At 38.3% G+C, this 17646-nt stretch overlaps 1 protein-coding gene across 1 annotated transcript in view; it reads right to left on the bottom strand.

Annotated features, from left to right (window-relative positions):
• Window positions 1-17646, bottom strand: part of LOC113080606 (roundabout homolog 1-like) — a 202810-nt gene that overhangs the window by 118625 nt on the left and 66539 nt on the right. The window contains exon 3 of the mRNA XM_026252764.1: window positions 834-1160. Within this exon, the coding sequence (XP_026108549.1) occupies window positions 834-1160 (327 nt within the window). The remainder of the gene's footprint in view (window positions 1-833; window positions 1161-17646) is intronic.

The raw sequence follows: 17646 nt of genomic DNA, 5'->3' as shown, positions 1-17646 counted from the left end.
ACTCGACCCCCCGAGGTCCAGCACTGACTCGATTAGATTACAACAAGAGGGTTGGTGACAGCTCCTAGACATACTTGAAAAGCGGTTGAAATCCGAGATCAGTCCTTTCAAGCTTAAAGAGAGACGCTGTGTAATGCACATCACGTCCGAGGCCAAGGAGAATCGCTGAAAACCACAAGTAATGAGCCCATTTCAAGTATCTGCTTTGAGTCTGTACACGAAAACGGTTCCTGCTTGAGTCCTTTTTAAAAAGGATCAAAATCGACCCCGTTGATGCATAACTTCCTGAATCAAATGAAAAATGCCAATTGGACAGAGAGATACAGCACACATCAATAAAGTGTAACAGATAAAGGTAACCGCTATCTTGTGATCTCTACTGTAGATATCACAAACTACTGAGAGTTCGTTTAAAGTTTTTATTGCTCATGACCACCTACTGAGACCTATTCTGTTCTCTTCAGGCCTGTTTCCTCCATCAGGATCACCATGCAGGTCCAGTGGCACAGTCACATCCTGCCCATCTCCAGCGAGATTATCCGACCCACTGAGTCCATTGAGACCCAGAGACCCAAGAGGAAACTGGAAACGCTTTCCATTCAGCTGGAGAGCCTACAGGCTCTCTTATATTCACTTCCAGGCCAGGAAAGTCACAAACACAAAGCCAAATTAAGACTGGCCTGCTTTCAAACCACTCATGGAAGACGACATGAACTGAACTGCTAAGCTTATGTTATTCAAACACATCTAAAAAAAACTTAATATGGCACACTATATGTAGATACCATAAACCACAAGAACCCAGCGCGATAAGAAACCAGCCGTGCACTTACTAGCTACTTCCAGTGAGGCGTTGTGGCTAACTGCTTCTCCCAGGTAGTTACGGGCCACGCAAACGTAGGAGCCTTCATCGGGTTTGCTGCGACGGCCGTGTACGATTCGCAGAAAGAAGAGCGAACCGCTGGGCAGGAGCATGCGGTGGGATCGAGGGTTGTCCCGGTCCGTTTCCACACGCTCTCCATCCTTGTACCACTCCACAGTAGGGGTGGGACGACCCTCCGCCTTGCAGTTTAGGGTGGCCGGTTCACCCTTAGATACGATCAGATCAGAGGGGTGTTCTACAATGCGGGGTGCATAATCTTCCTGCCGCAGACGGGACCCTGGAAAAAAGAGAGATGATTAAATAACATTTAGGTTTTCTAATTCAAAACTTCATCTTCAATACAATATGCTACTTTCCATTTCTTTGTGAAGTTTAATAGCAATTTCTTAGTGAAAACTGTTTCTGCACCATTTTTTTCAGTGATATGCACAGATTCTCTTCATTTAAGTTTCTCTTAAATGTAAAAAAAAAATGGTCACCATTGACTTCCACTGTATGGGAAAGTGCAGTGTCAACATCTCCTTTCAAAGAAAGAAATGTCCACTAGTTTGGAACAGCATGAGGTGAATGAATGACAAAAAGAACCATTCCTTGAGATATTTGTGTGTAATTCCTGAAGCAGGTGTTGGTAGGCTCCTACAAACATGACTAACACAAAAGCTCTGGGAGGGAACGAAGCCCTTCATTACTTCATTTCAGTGGTGTGCCACTTCCCTGATCAAAGACGTGAAATGAGAGGGCTGTAAAAGTTAGGGATGAGGGGGTGTCTGGAGGAAAAGGGAGATAAGAGGCATTACAGAGAGACACACATGTGTGGGTTTATGTGTGTGTGTGCGTTTGAAGGCTGGAAGTGTGAAGGAAGCACAGTCACTGCGTAGGGAAATACAAAAGTAGCTCAGATTGGAGACAGCCAATCTGCCTTTCTGGGCTTAAGTCATTTGCTTGTGTTCAGAGACCAGTGAACTGCACCCTGATTTATATGCAAATGAGTCTTGCATCTTTAATACCTAACGGCTACAATATAGTCTCTGTGCATCTCAACACTGCCCTTTGGAGTCCATTCAGCCCCAATTAAAAAGAGCTAGGATTAATTGGCAGTTCAGGGTCAAAATTCACTCATCCAGCCCAGCATCTTTTCACACTCCCTCCCATCCCATCCCCCGTTCCTTACATCCAAACATCCCTCCCTCCGGCCCTTCTGAGGAACTAGAGCTCCATTAGACAGCGAGGAAATGTATTTATTGATTTGCATGTTATGGAGAATGGTTGGCTCTCATGTTTACAGTAGGTGTAAATATGTAATGGGTAGATAATGAGCTGTGCTTTCTGATGCATACAAACACACTGCATGCCCACAGGACGATATACTACCAGTAGTTTACTGCAAACAACACAGAGTGAATGCATAATGGTTATTGTCTGCTAGCAGCCATAAGAAAGTACTGTTTATGTACAGAAATTACCTGATGCTGTACATACAAAAGTGTTATTATAATTATAATGCATAGAATTAATAAGAGAAAATGTTATGTGTGTGTGTTTTCTAATAGAGTGATGGTGAAAAAAAAGAGGAAGAAAATGGCTCAGGGGATTCTCTCAGATAGATCATCTGCATATTAAGTGACCCTGTTCAGGTTCGGCTCTTTGATCCTGTTAAAGTAGTCCGACTTAGAGAAGTATCCAGTCGGAGAGAAGGAAAAACTACCCTCCTCCTCCTCCTCTTCCTCCCGTGGTGCTCACGAGTCCACTCACAAAGTCAGAAGACCTCACTACATGCAATATTCCCACTGCACTTTGAAATGCAGAAGCCCTGCTCTCGCTCTCGGCCAGAGACCAGCCATACTTCTTTTATTTATTTTTTTATATGGTGTATATGCTGCATATGCTCAATAATGAGAGGTACTTCTGAGGGCAGCACCACATTACATGGTGAAGCTTATTTAAGCATAATATACATGGTGTGAATGAGACGAAAAAATGGCACAAAAGAAAAGGAAAGAGCATTCTTTCTACTGACTCTCTTCGTGGATAATAAATAAAAGCAGCTGTGTTTCCAGTATTTCTTTCTCAGTGCTCCGCTGACTCCTTTCATCTGTTTATTTCCACATCTGACTGTTTTCATCCCTTTGCTCGTCCACTGTTTTTGGTCTCCTGCAGCCTTTCATTCCCCCCCCCCTCTCCATTTTTTTCCATGCTCTTTCCTCCTGTGCTCTGAGAATATGAGATGAGCTAATCAGCTCCATGGGCTCAGCGGAGGGACGCTGGGATTTCTGCACCTAAGATCTGATCGATCGCTGCCTTGGGCAAGAATCATTTCCCTCCTCTCAGACTGACACACACACACAAACACACACAAACATACTAGATACATACACATGAAGTATACTCAATATGTGAGGCCGTATCTGTCTCGCTACCCTTCTATCACTCCACTCTTCCTCATCGGGCTGAGGGGAGCCAATGGAGGTTTGCACTGGAGGTAATTAAAGGGAGAGAAAACCTCGGACACGGGATTCAACACAAGCTGGAAAATCTCTGCTTGATTTGATTCAAACATAAGAATGCTGTCATTCAATCCTACTACTGCAAATTCCACTTTTAAAATAAAATACAAAAATAATAATAATTACTGATTACTAGTTATTTTTATCAGGGTTGAAGACAGATTTGATAGTAGTAATTGATAGCATACATTATGACATTAACGTAAAAATTTTCATATTTTCATGTATTTCTTATGAATAAAAAGTTAACAGATGTATATATATATATAAATATATACTGTATATTTCATACTTTCCCCAAACCTTTGAATAAAACAACTGGTTTTAACATTGTTAAAAATAAGAAAAGTATTTTTTATTTTTTATTTTTTTTAGCAGAAAATCAGCATATTGAAATGATTTCTGGATGATCATGTGACACTGGAAACTGGAGTAATGATGCAGAAAAATTCATATTTGCATCACAAGAATAAATTACATATATTACAATTAAATACATTAAATATACTAAAACAGAAAACTAGTATTTTACATTGTATTGTAATAATATTTTCCAAATAAATTTTTTATCAAATATTAATTATTTGAAACACTTGGCACATGTGTGTGTATGCAAAATGATTTACATACACAAATAATGTGATTTATTGAACAATGAAACGTAGGTTTAATTCATGTTTCATTGAACATGACTTCATTCTGAAAATTATCACTACATACATTTTTCATATGTACTTTATTAGGATTATTTAATAGATTTCATTTCAAATAAATAAATAAAATAAATACTTCTCATTACAGTAACTTGCACTGCTGCCTGAAGGTGGGAAAAAATCAGTGGTTTGATCTATAATGGTTATATCTGAGGTCTTCTTCAATTAGGTGTGTGTGAGTGTGAGTGTGTGTGTGTGAACGTTTGTCAAGTTGCCTGGGAGGAACAGAGAGCGTACCAGTGGGGTGCTTTCACTCTAGTCTGCCTTTGCAATTAAAAAACTCCACACACCTCTCAGCCATGTTAATCTACACAGCTCACAGCCATATACATGCATAGAGCAATTACATTACAACCTTCAGTGTGGTTCAATTCATTTACTTCCACAGAGAGGAGGGGGAGGAGAGAGAGAGAGAGAGAGAGGGGGGGGGGGTCACACGGCAGTTTTAATAAGTTCAGCTTCAGTGGCTGCATTAACTTTAGATGGAAATGAGCTGTTCTCGGTGAGGAGACGAGATCCTGGCACTGAGAGAGAATTACAGCCAGACACCGATCGCCTGAGGACGCCAAGGTCATACAGCGGGTTAGTGGAGTCTGTGAGAGACACTGGACACCAGAACCACAGATCAAACAAGAAAGCAAAAGAGATTTAATGACTGAAGAAAGAAAGAAAGAAAGAAATTATACTCGTATACTATTTGTATAGTCAACTAAAATTTTCAAACTGAAAACATAAAAAAATGAATCTAAAAACCTAGAATATAAAACATAAAACTTTGTATATAGATATAAAAAAAACTAATAAAATGACAAAAACACATCAACATTACTAAAAGTAATATATATATATATATATATATATATATATATATATATATATATATATATATATATATTAATAAATCTATGATAGTATCGCAATGATACTAAAATAACACTGATATATTATTATATGTATATTCTTCATATTATGAAAACTACATAAATGACTTCTGAAAAAGTTTCAAATAAGTGCTTTTCTTTTGAACATTTTATCTATATCACAGTTTCCACAAAAATATTAAGCAGCACAACTGTTTTCAACATTGATAATAATAAGAAATGTTTCTTGAACAGCAAATCAGCAAAAAAAAGAATGATTACTGAAGGATCATGAAACCAAAGAGGAAAGTAATAGCTGCAATGTATGGAATAAATTGAATTTTAAAACATATTACAATTATTTTAAAATGTAATAATTTATTTAAAAATATTACTTTATTTCTAATCAATTAAATGCAGCCTTGGTGAGCACAAGATTCTTCATTAAGAATATCCACACTGCAATCAAATCCTGATGGATAATATCAACTTCCTGTTGAGTCACAAACATGGATACTTGTGTGACGTGACATCGGCCAAGTATGGTGACCCATACTCAGAATTGGTGCTCTGCATTTAACCCATCCAAAGTGCACACACACAGCAGTGAACACACACACACAGTAGTGGGTAGCCATTTATGCTGCAGCGCCCCGAGATTCGAACCCACAACCCTAGGGCTAGTAGTTAAACTCTCTAACCACTAGGCCACGACTTCCCATACTTTACCACGTCTATTTGTGTGTGCTCTGCAGTAAAAATCTCTCTATCTTTCCTTATCATGACTCAGGAGATAAAGAAACAAGCCTGAAGTGTGTACAGATATAGATGCGCAACTTTTCAAAGGCCCTAATGAATCTCAAAATTCCCCTTTCCTGCAAACATGCCCTTTAGCACAGCGCTGAAACAAAGAAAAGCATGACTCACCACACAACACTGCTCTGCTGCTTCAGAACCGCTTCCAGTCACCGCTGGCCCAACTCTGATAGGAGTATTTGAGCACAGATAAGACGGCCGCACCACGGAGGGCCGCGGCCTATTTGTAACACCATTAATCAGTGATTATCAGGTCATTTAGTTGGATTTATTGGACAAGATAAGCACATTCAGCCTTTTCACAGACATAGCTTAGCAACACCTGTACTAGTTGTAAAACTGAGTCAAAGAGTCGTAAAAACCAGAGGGTGGATCTGCTTGAATGCTAGAGATCGGAGAACTCAATCAACGTTTCTTGTCTGTCATGTCCCAACTAATTAAGGTCAAATGCCCACTGTACGAGCTAATTAATGACTTTTGCAATGAATCTTAGCCTTATTTCTGACAGAATAAAAAAGCCTTGTAGCATGAGAGAACTTCAGATAAAACATCAATACTGACTAGGGCTTTGATTTATGATAAAAAAACAACAACAAAAAAACAAGTACAGGTTTGCTGTGGGATGCACAGATTGGCCCAAAAGTTTGAAATTATGTATAAATATTTTTATATATTTTAAAATAATTGTATAATATATTTATAAATATTTTACTATCATTTTTAGATTTATTAGCATATTATTATTATTATCACTAAATAAAAATTTTCAACAAAATTTGAAATATGTAGGTGTATTTAAGAAAAATTTAATAATAATAATAATAATAATAATACTACATTTACAGCACAACTGTAAAATTACAATACTAAAATAACAAATGAGTTTGTGTGGAGCATCATTTACTGCAAACCGAGCTGTTCTGCGATACTGAAAAAAAAAACAAGACATAAGATGCTCACTTGTATCCTAATATTGTATTTTCTACTCTATTTAGAACATAATTAATGTTAGCCTTGACAAACTCCAGACATTCAGTTTCTTTTGTTTTCTTTTGCATTTGAAACATTGCCCACATTATCACAAGATCTTGCTAGGGTTAAGGTGAGATGGCATTTTGTCTGTCAGAGAGCTCAGAAAGTGAAAAAAAACATTAAAATGCTTAGTCAAAGTCCTACATTTCATACAGTCTGACAGCTTGCTAAAGTACAAGCTGACAGTTAACAATCGTAAAGGACAGAGACATCTACACTGTATATACGAGGCTTAAGATCAGAGGGCTCAGAAAAGTGAACTGCCACTCTCTGTCATTTGATGTTATTTGAGAATGTGCTGTTGAAACTCTTCAGATTACAGATGCCAGGCCTCATATTTCAAACTCAAGCCTCAGCCGAAACGTCCATCCTCATGAGTCCCTTCTGGGGCCGGCGGAGGAATTCAGGAACAAAGGTGAGCCTGGAGAGGAAGTCCTCTGTCAGCTGTGAAACAGATCCGCAGGGTCTCCTCTGGCTGTGGGGGTCAGGGGCAGCCCGGAGAGAGAAGCAGGGCTCCTCTGGGAGACTGCAGCCCATCCTGCCCAGGGGCCCCCCAGTCTGGAGGACTGAAACAATAAGAGCAGTCTCTCTGCCTCTGGCTTCAGTCAATCTCAACAGACAGCCCGAAACAGATGGAGAGCGGCTGAGGCTTTCCTGAGAGAAGATGAAGCTGGACGTGCACCGTGACAGTGTGATAGTGATGTGTGACACTCAGAAGTCATTCTGAGCATCACTCCTGCATATGAGACCTGATAGTTAATTATCTATCAACATAAACAATTATATATATATATATATATATATATATATATATATATATATATATATATATATACACACAATACAATAAAAGTCAGTATTATGCAAATGAATTAAAATTAAGTGATTTTTTTTGTTAAAAAAAAAAAAAACAAGATAAATTGACAAATTACCCAGATATTAACATTCCTTTTTATTTAAGGTAATGTGATGTGATTACACTTGAAAGTAACAAAACATTTCAAACAGCTACTTTGTCACGTGACCTCTTTGTGTGTAATATAATAGATCATTTTTTATTTTTTTAATCCAATTTTATGTAAAAACATCTCAAGTTTGATCAAAGTTTGAGTCAAGAGCTTGAGCTTACATTAATTCTATTTCATTTGTGACAGCGCAAAAAGAAAGGTCAAGCTGAATAGACTGAATTTTGGGAGTATACAGTGTGCTAAAATGCATAAACCCTGGAGGTAATCACACACTCAGGTAATCCAGTGTTAATGCATAAAACATCTGCATGCTATCTATGCACTTTATACATACTATATACACATTTAAACAGTATGAAATCCAACACCCTGACATTGATTTCGAGATATTTTTGTAATTATGAGTGGCACAGCATTTCGAAACTGTCAGGTCATACAAAATCCCTGACGCATACTGGCTTCTTCTGAATGACAAATCAGAAAAAAAGAAATGCACAAGGCATCATATTCCTCACATATAAATAATTCACATGTCGTCCTCACGTCCTCACCTGGAAGAATTCACAGCAGCAGGTTTCAGCTCCTTGTTAGTGGATGAGGGTAACCACTTCTGTTTGGATACAGCAGTGGATGGAATATTCTGACTTGATAGTGTCACAGAGACACTGTCACTCTTCCTCACTGTCACTGACAATTAAATTAGCCCCTCATGTGTATATTTACGATACTTCTCAGTGTGTGAAAATGCTTTCATTCTCAGGGGATGGATGTGATGCCAGTACTATGGTATCTGCAGTGCACTAGGCTCAAGCAAAATAATGGTATCTGCAATTAAATATGGGCCAGCACGCAGGCTGAAGAACCAGTGTGTGTGTGTGTGTGTGTGGTGAAGAGATTTCGAGTCACACTGGGAGAGGAGATGTGTGAGTGAAGCACTCTGCCAGTTACATCGTGTTTTAGTTTTTCCCCATTGAGGCAAAGCCGAGTGACTTTGACCAATGTCTTCACGGTATATCAGGACAACTCCCACTAGCAGGAGAACCACACACACGAATAAATTAAGAATGTGAAACATTAATTTCCCAACAGGGGATGTTCTAGTCATTTTTAAATAGACTTTACAAACCCATGCCAAAAACGCAGGCCAGATTCTCATCAACTCAGCAGGATGGAGCAAGTGCATCTCAAAGTTTCACCTCCCAGTCCAACTAACTTAAAGCTGGCAACTTCTGCATTCTTTCAAATTTCTTATATGGAAAAAAGGAAAACAATCAGGGCAAATTAATTCTAGCACTGATATAAACATGAGTAGAACAAATGGCCTTAAAGATGCTAAGTTAGAAAAGAAATTGTGAATCAGTTTATTCAAAACACAGTGCTTTTCAACTATTCAATTTAATGATTGAAATCAGTTAAAAACTGTGCACTACAATAAACTGATTCAAAACTCAATCATTTGTTTGCATCAGTGATTCACACCATGATTCAGTTCAGTGGCGTAGCCACGGGTGTGCCAGGGTGTGCCTGTGCCACCCACAGTGGCAGCCGGCACACCTAAAAATAGATGCAGAATTATTTTTTATAGTCTCAATAAAAAATGTTTACTAAACTTGGGCTATTGTTGTTTACTTAGAAAATATATATATATTTAAATCAACCCTTTAACGCGTAAGTTACAAATATTTTAACTGATCCCTTGTTTCCATGGCGACGCGTCATGATTGTCACGTGACACACCGCAGCCACTAACAGATGTATCGGTATTCGTTTTATTTCGTTTTTCATTTTTTATTAAAATATATACACAAACTTGCTTACCATGTCAACTATCTGATATTCCGATTCTTCGTTTAAAAACCTTTATAAATTATCTTGATATATATAACGAGATGAGCGCTGCAGTTCAGAGTCCTGTCAGCCAGATTTAACATACAGCACTTGAATTCCACAGTTTCTCCCTAAATACATGAAAGTAAGTGGCTGTTGAACTGGACGAAGAATAGAGTAAACTTTATTGTTCTGCTACATCTGTCTGATAAATGAATAAAACACGTCGGCAAATTACACTTAGTTTTTGCTGCTTCAATAGACATCCGTGTGTATTTTACAAACTACCAATGTATTGTTTTACTAGTGATTATGTATATTTAAATGTATGAAACCTAAAATAAACATTATGTGGTTGAAAACACTGCATATTAATTGTGATATATGACAAGCGCTTAGCTTGATGGACAGCTGGACACAAGGCATAACGTTACACCTGATGAGGATGTTTCTCCCTCCCCGGGCCCAACATCAACAGAGTGTTGCCAGATTGGAAATGTCCAAGTATCGTACCAGAAGTTCAAAATTATCGTATTTGGAAGAAAATTATTACATTTAACAATTAACCACATTTTGACACGACCTGCAAATTACCACTAGGAGTATGGTTGGACGGAAGCAGTGCGACAAAAATACTATCCCATAATTTTGCACAGTAATATGACAATAAATGTGGCACATCCAGATTTTCATATGCACACCCAGAGTCTCTTTTCTGTCTACACTACTGATTCAGTTAAATTCTATCTCTTTTCTTCAATGAATAGAATTAAAACTTGATGACTCCTTTGTATCAATGATTTAATTAAATCTCAATAGGTTCAAGCAGTCAACTTCAATTAATCTGATTCAAAATTCAATTATTAATTTACTTCAATAATTCAAATCAATGATTTAAATCAGTTCAAACAGTTCACTTCAATTAATCAGTTCAAAACTCAATAATCTATTTGCATCAGTGAATGAATTTGATGATTCACATCAATAAACTGACTCAAAAAATTATTATTATTTTGCCTCAGTGATCAAATTTAATGATCCAATCAGTGCAAATGAATTTAATCCACTTCAGAAGATCAATAGAAATGTTGTATTGTTTGCATCAATGATACAGGTCAACTATTGCAATAAATTTAAATGATTCACAGTCCACTTCAATAAACTGATTGAAATTTCAATGACTTGTTCGCAACAATGATCAAATAAATTATCTAAATTAGTTCAAGCTGACCACATCAAGGAACTGCTTCAAAACTCAAAAATTAATTTATTATAGATTCTGAATGTACTTGACAAAAATGACTTTTTGGTTGAAATGGCAGGTCCTGGTTAAAAATTTAATAAACAAATCAACCCATTTCAGATCAAATACATAGCCAGCGTATTCCCACTCTCTATATTTGATTGAATGTGTACAATACTCTACATTTGGCCTAGGGCCCTTTCCATTTTTTTCCTACTGCACTGCACAATGTTTTCAAGTACGATTAAAACACATTTGATGCAAGAGCAGATCTGAGTTTTCTCAAGGTCAAGCATTCTCTGTGTGTTTCTTCTGTTCAAATCTCACCTCTCAGAGGGAAGACAACTTGACCCGAGCCCTCACTTGGAACAATCAGCCTACAGATGAATATGGCACTTGGGGCTCCATGCCAAGACAGAAAAAACAACAACGACTGTAAAGTTGCCAGAAACATAAGCATGGAAGGCAAAAAAAAAATTAATGCGTTTTAAATATCATTTCGAATATGGCAGATGAGATTGCAGTGTAATGGAAGTTGGGTAACATATCAACGTTTATCTGATGGCTTATGGCCTGTAATGGTTTTCAGGAGACTGTACATGAAAAGGACACGGAATGCCGGTAGGAGTGCCTCAGGGTTCGCTACTGGGTCGCACAAGTGTGATTACAGGTTGGCGTGTGAATCAGGGTTAATATTTCAACCATGTAATGAAGACTTTGCTCGAATGATTGCTTAAACCTGATGTTTAACAGCTGATAGGACCGGGGAATTCCAGCTAATCTGATGAACGCATCATTCTGTGGTTCACTGATATTGAATCACTGACTCTTCACAGCTTTATGACTGCATATTGTGTGCTATAACTTTATGACCGTAATTCTTTGTGGATTATTCAGAGAGATCGAAACTGTGAGTGGTGGATTCCTTTTAAAGCCCAGACGTCCAGTGCTTTGAAGACTGACACTCTACCCCGGGTAAGCATCAAAACCAGTCGGCCACGCCTGAGACGGCATGACAACATTTGTTCCCTCTCCAGTTGCTTGAGAACACATAAAAGAAGCAGGGACGCATTTAAACACACAACTTCCTGTCTGCCCATAATTACTCGGGAGCTCCTGTGAATGTCATTCGTCCCCTGAGGATGCCACTTCAACACGGCTGACATTTCTCCTTTCAATTAAAATCCCTCTTTTATGCCACATATAAAGATTTGGGTGCGGCAGACTAAACGCCGCCAATCATCGCTGAGAGCACGATGAGATTTTCTATCCAGAATGCATTAAAAACCACACATTAGCAGTTTGTACCATGCATGCCAAGCAAACATGTTTCATGTCAAGATCACTGGATTAAAACGCAGCTAAAATGCCACTAAACATGAGTCGAACAGCTGGTTTCTTTTTATAAATAAATTGCATGGTGCAACAACTCTTAAAAAGTGTCTGTGTTGACTCATTTCTTGCGGTTGAGGAACATGGAAACCATGCAAAGTTAACATTCTGGTATTTTCAACCAAGGACCAGGAGCATGAGAAAGTGATTATTGAGACAATAATTATTATCACCGAGCTAAACGTCGTAGGGGAAGAAAACAAAAAATCAAATCTGAAAATGAGCTGTGATGCCACAAGCTTTCAAAGTGATATACAGCAAGAGGAACATAGGGCTGCAATAATCCTCAGCATAGCAGCAGAAGTGCCCACACCAGGGACCTTCGCCAGACAGCTTGTTTAACATCAGCAAAGCTCAGGCCAACCCGAAATCTGAGCGTAAGGAATGGTTTCTCTAGTGAAGGCTCTAATACCAAGCCAAAATCCTTCGTTTCAGTTAGCAACAACAATAGGTGTAAGAACAGTTCACAGATTATGACAGGATCTGTTTGGCCAGCGGCCAGACAGCGCTAACTTTATACTATTAAGGCTTTTATTGTTGCACAGCCCTCAAATATCTGAGAACAGTGTGAACAAAGCCTCAGGAACATAACATTTATTCAGCTTGGTTTCTGATAACTGTACAAATGTTGTTAGTAAGCAAAATTCAGATTGGATTAGATTGGAGGGTTGGTAAATTGGATTCATTATTTTAATCTACTCATAAACATACTTTTGACATCTTTTATACAATTATTTTTTTTATGAAAGCTTTTGTTTACAGAACTAGCTTCACATTTGCTTTCATGTTTGTCACTTCATACATATACAAAATGTTTAAGCACATTAAATGCAAATTAGCATGTTAAGTTATGAATTTAACAGCAATTTACACAAAATAAATTTTTTTTTGTAGTTTTGGAACAATGCACATTACGTTCAATACATAAAATTAACATTCCTTTACACAAAATCACATGTGATTTTTCTGTAGTTTCTGAACATTTTACATGCAAATCCAAAGTTTCACACGATGGCCTCAAATGATCTGAAAACTATTTTAAGTGTCAAAATGTGATAATTAAGTGTCAAAAGGTTATAAACTTGTTAAGTATTTAGCTAAATGTATACATGTCTTAATGCATATGTAAAACATATGCATATTAAGTTAAGCCTCAAATGACCTAAAAACTACTTTTGAGAGATCAGATTAATATGATCACATGCAAGTATTATTGCAAACACATACACAGTTGAGCAAACACATCAAATTCCTTCACTTCCTTTACATGATTATACCCTAGAGATGATAGCACATTATATAGCAGCTCCTTAGCTAGAATTTCAAGGTCAGGCCTTGGATAATTACTCCTCTTGGAGGACTCGTCTGTCTGGGGAGCTCGCTATTCTGCTTTACACCGTGTCTGCTCTGGGATTAGCCCTGGGGCAAGGAGCTCTTTAAGATGCTGATCAAGCCTCTCGTCAAATTGGCCTGAAAGCTTCTTCATCAGCAGGTAAAGCATTCAAGAATGAGGTGGGAAATCAAAGCACACCAAATTTATATGAAAGTCTGGGCCTGAGACAATCTTTAATATAATCTACATCATTTATATCAACGCCTGCCAAACTGAATCAAACTGATCTGGTCACAAATGAGCAAACTTTTGTATTCTGCAGACTTGGTATTCTGTAGGAGCCCAATTATACCGGGCAGAGTTACAAATAGCAGGGGGAGGGCTGCAAAAGACCCCGTAATTGAGGGAAATCACATACCCACAATGCAACAGGGCTTAGGGGGATCAAAGGTAGCCTGTGTATGTGTGAAGGTGAACATAACGGAAGGGGGAGGAGGGTCTATGTTTTCAAATCTACTAATTAGCGGACCATCTTTTTTGCTTGCTAATTTCATTCCCTTCTCTTAAGTCTTTTGATTGTTCTCTCCCCACCAGACCGACACCTCCAAAAGAGAGCGTTAGCATTTCAAAAGTGTATCCAAGCTTTCCCGAATAGAATGGCCACTAGGAAGCTGATCCTCTCCGAAAAGAGAATGAGGTGGAAAGGGAGGGGGTTTCAGAGAAGGAATGGTCTTCAATGCCATCTTTCAGGTTTCAGAAACACTGGGTTTTGAGTTGTAAAATGACCCATGCAAGCCTACAGCTCATTCAACCCAACAAAGGCTGAGTTGGGATAACTTGAGCCCAAAACGAGTACTGCTGAGCACTGAAAAACATGCCAAAATCCTGATGTGTCTCTTTGTACAACATAAATCCGTAAATCATAGCCTTTATAGTAATGCATGCTCATGCATTTACTTTTCCTTCCCAAGAAATATTTCTAAAATCTCTGCTTTTGTGTTTAATTTTTAAAATGAATGGTTTATCCAAATAACCTTCCATCGAATAGTTATTTTTTTTTAAAATCGAGAGTAAAAATCAATTCTGCTCCACTGTAAGGAACATTTTGTCGAATGGAAAGGTTAAATGGATATTAAAGGTTCTTTATAGAACCTAGATGCCAATAAAGAACCTTTATTTTCAAGAATGTAGAGAAGATGTGTGATAGAAGTGTGGCAGAAAAGAAGCTCTTTGCTGTTTATGTTTTTTGGACAGAGCTCAGTCTGCTTTTTTACTCCCCGAGGAAGCTATTGTAGACCTCGAGTCCTCCATGGAAAGCCCCTCCCCTTTCTCTGGGCCTAACAATTACCCCGTTGAGACGACACAATGCATGAACCCCGTGTCAGTCCCCACTGGGCTTTTCTGCATGTCAGTTTGCTTTTTCTGTCAAAGGCAACGCACTGGCTGGCAACAAAAAGGCAAGTCTTAAAAACAGTCAAAATAAGTGTGGGGGGGGGGGGGGGGCATTCAAAACAGTGACAACATTGGGATGGCATAAGAAAAACTGAAAAAATTTGTAATGTTGTGCAATAATGCGCTTCAGTAGTTTTGGAACATTTGGATTGTAAACCCAGTGTTTTACATGTGTTTGCATGGTTTTATATGCAAAGTTCACTTGATCACCATGATGAATTTCACATTCATATTAATTTAAACAAAACCACATTTGTTTTTGGTTTCAGAAAATTTGAGATCTAAATCCAAATGTAAATTTCAAGCCCTCAAATGGTCTGACAATTTTTACGTGTCAAAATATAAAATCTTTAAACATATTTAATGAATATTAAATTCACGACATGAAATCCACATTAATCTGCTCAAAATCACATTAGAAAAGCTTTAAAAAAATAGTGCAATGTTGTGCAATAATGCTCCGAATTTTATTTGCATTACAGATAAACAAACATTGAGGCAAGATGACACAATTTTTTTTTTGGTCTAATCACAACCGTATGTTCCAGCTCTGCTCATTTTCATTTTGAATAGATAGCGATCTAAGCCAAGAGCCATCCTAAACACTCCTTTTCCCTATAATCATGGTCTAAAAAGCCTCCCAGAACCATTGAGCCATCACTTTCCAACCTTTAAACGTCATTCCAGCGTCTCTGACAATCTTGCAGCTCATTCCCAGACAGTCCAACGCAGCGAGCACCACACCGCATCGCTCTTTACCCCTCATCACCGCGCTGGCCCTGTGACAGCCCAAGGGGTACGCTTGCATTCCTCGAGGGTTTAAAATACCACAAGAGTGCTGAGAGATATAGACAAACAGACGCGGTCGCAGAAAGGACGTCCCAGGGGCTTCGAATCAAACCAGTATGGGGCATCAAGTCTCTGTGAAGAGTTTATCATCGGGCACGCTGATTCACTAAGTATCGATGTCGTATTCATCTGCTAATTAATCCAATTAAACAGCTCTCACATGCTCATTAAATGTTTAGTGAGGCTGCAAGAATGGTTTTAATAATGGCATGGAGAATGAACAAAATCAACAAAAGGTATGGAACCCTATCTTGCCATTACGCCGGAGTCTGTACAGATTTGTAAACCCACCATTCGGCCTCTAATCTGAAGCACCATGTCGTTTAATTCCACCTAATTAGGCTTAGGCAGACGTTAATTGGGATTTAGGTGAACGTGGCGCACACAGCTCAGTGGGCGCTGTCATTTTTCACAGGTGTGTGAGGATCAGGGTTACTAATCCCTTGGCCCGGTCTCAAACACTACATCCTGGTGGGAAATCGCAGCAACTACTGGTGTGTTTTTGTCAAAGCTGGCTTTTTTTTTACCAATATCGTTATTAGTATAGCTGTAGCTGCTGCTGATATTCTTATTACCGTTATTATTGCAAGCGCGACCATGCACGGATTTCATCATCTTGACATCATTTCATTAGGCCACATGTAAGTCGTCAAGGCCAGCGTGTAGGTCCTGAGCGGAGAGAGAAGGAGCGCTGGAGACAGATACATCGCTCACCTGCGAGAGCAGAGGCCATTAATTGGCCTCCAGTGCCTGCTGTGCCCCGTCAGACACTGACAATTTATTATCTGCACTTAGGAGACCATCCATCCCAACTTCCACTGCGCCGCACTGCAGGGGTTAACGTGATGGATTGCATTCTCAAGACATTCCTTCGTGCTTTCTTTTTGTTTCTTATTCTCTCTCTCGCTCTCACTGCCTTATACACATATATATGGACACACTCACTCTGAGGATCAGAGAACATGTGTGGCACTCCGTACGGATGCAAATACTCTGTGCATCCATTGAGAGCCACCCATCATGCAAACATGTACAGCTTATCTTGTTCCGTTGACAATCTCTGCTACCTGGCTCAACCTGTTTGATTGACAATGAAATGCCAAGTGAAACGATAATGAATGGTATGCCTCAACGATTTTACAAAAAATACAGAACATACGCTAGGATGTATTCAATGATTCAATATAATTGACTAATTATTTTACTATTATTTTGCATGAAGCTTATTTGATCTTTTCTATCACGTCAAAAGTCCATTTAAAGCTAATTAAAAAATTGGTAAAACTTAATGGTGGTGGTGCACATTAAAAATACACATGAAAAAATATTAATGTGTATATATATATGTGTGTATATATATACATGTGTGTGTATATATATATATATATATATATATATATATATATATATATATATATATATATATATATGTTATTGGCCACTTTATGTTTTTACAGTCTCTAATTTGTCCTCAATACAGCTCTCTATTCTATTTAAAATCTCTATTTGCTGCATTGCCACTGTTTTATCAATTACGGATTGCATCTTTGGGTTAAGTGCTGATGATTTTCAGAGGTCATAGAAGAGCTGGTGAATTCTTGACAGTCACAGATGACATTTGAGCCTTTATTAGGGACTGTTTGACGTACAGTAATAAAATAGGCTCCTGCAGTGAAACATGAATCAGAGCCACATGACGGATGTGCTCTGTCTTAACTATTATTTCCCAGCCTCACAACAGCCATGAGCTAATCAGCAAGTCCTCACAGGCCTC

The sequence above is a fragment of the Carassius auratus genome, unplaced genomic scaffold (genome assembly GCF_003368295.1).
Source record: "Carassius auratus strain Wakin unplaced genomic scaffold, ASM336829v1 scaf_tig00031797, whole genome shotgun sequence".
NCBI classification, from domain to species: domain Eukaryota; kingdom Metazoa; phylum Chordata; class Actinopteri; order Cypriniformes; family Cyprinidae; genus Carassius; species Carassius auratus.
Note: the sequence above shows the minus strand (reverse complement) of the source record. Positions and strands in the feature narration are given on the sequence as shown.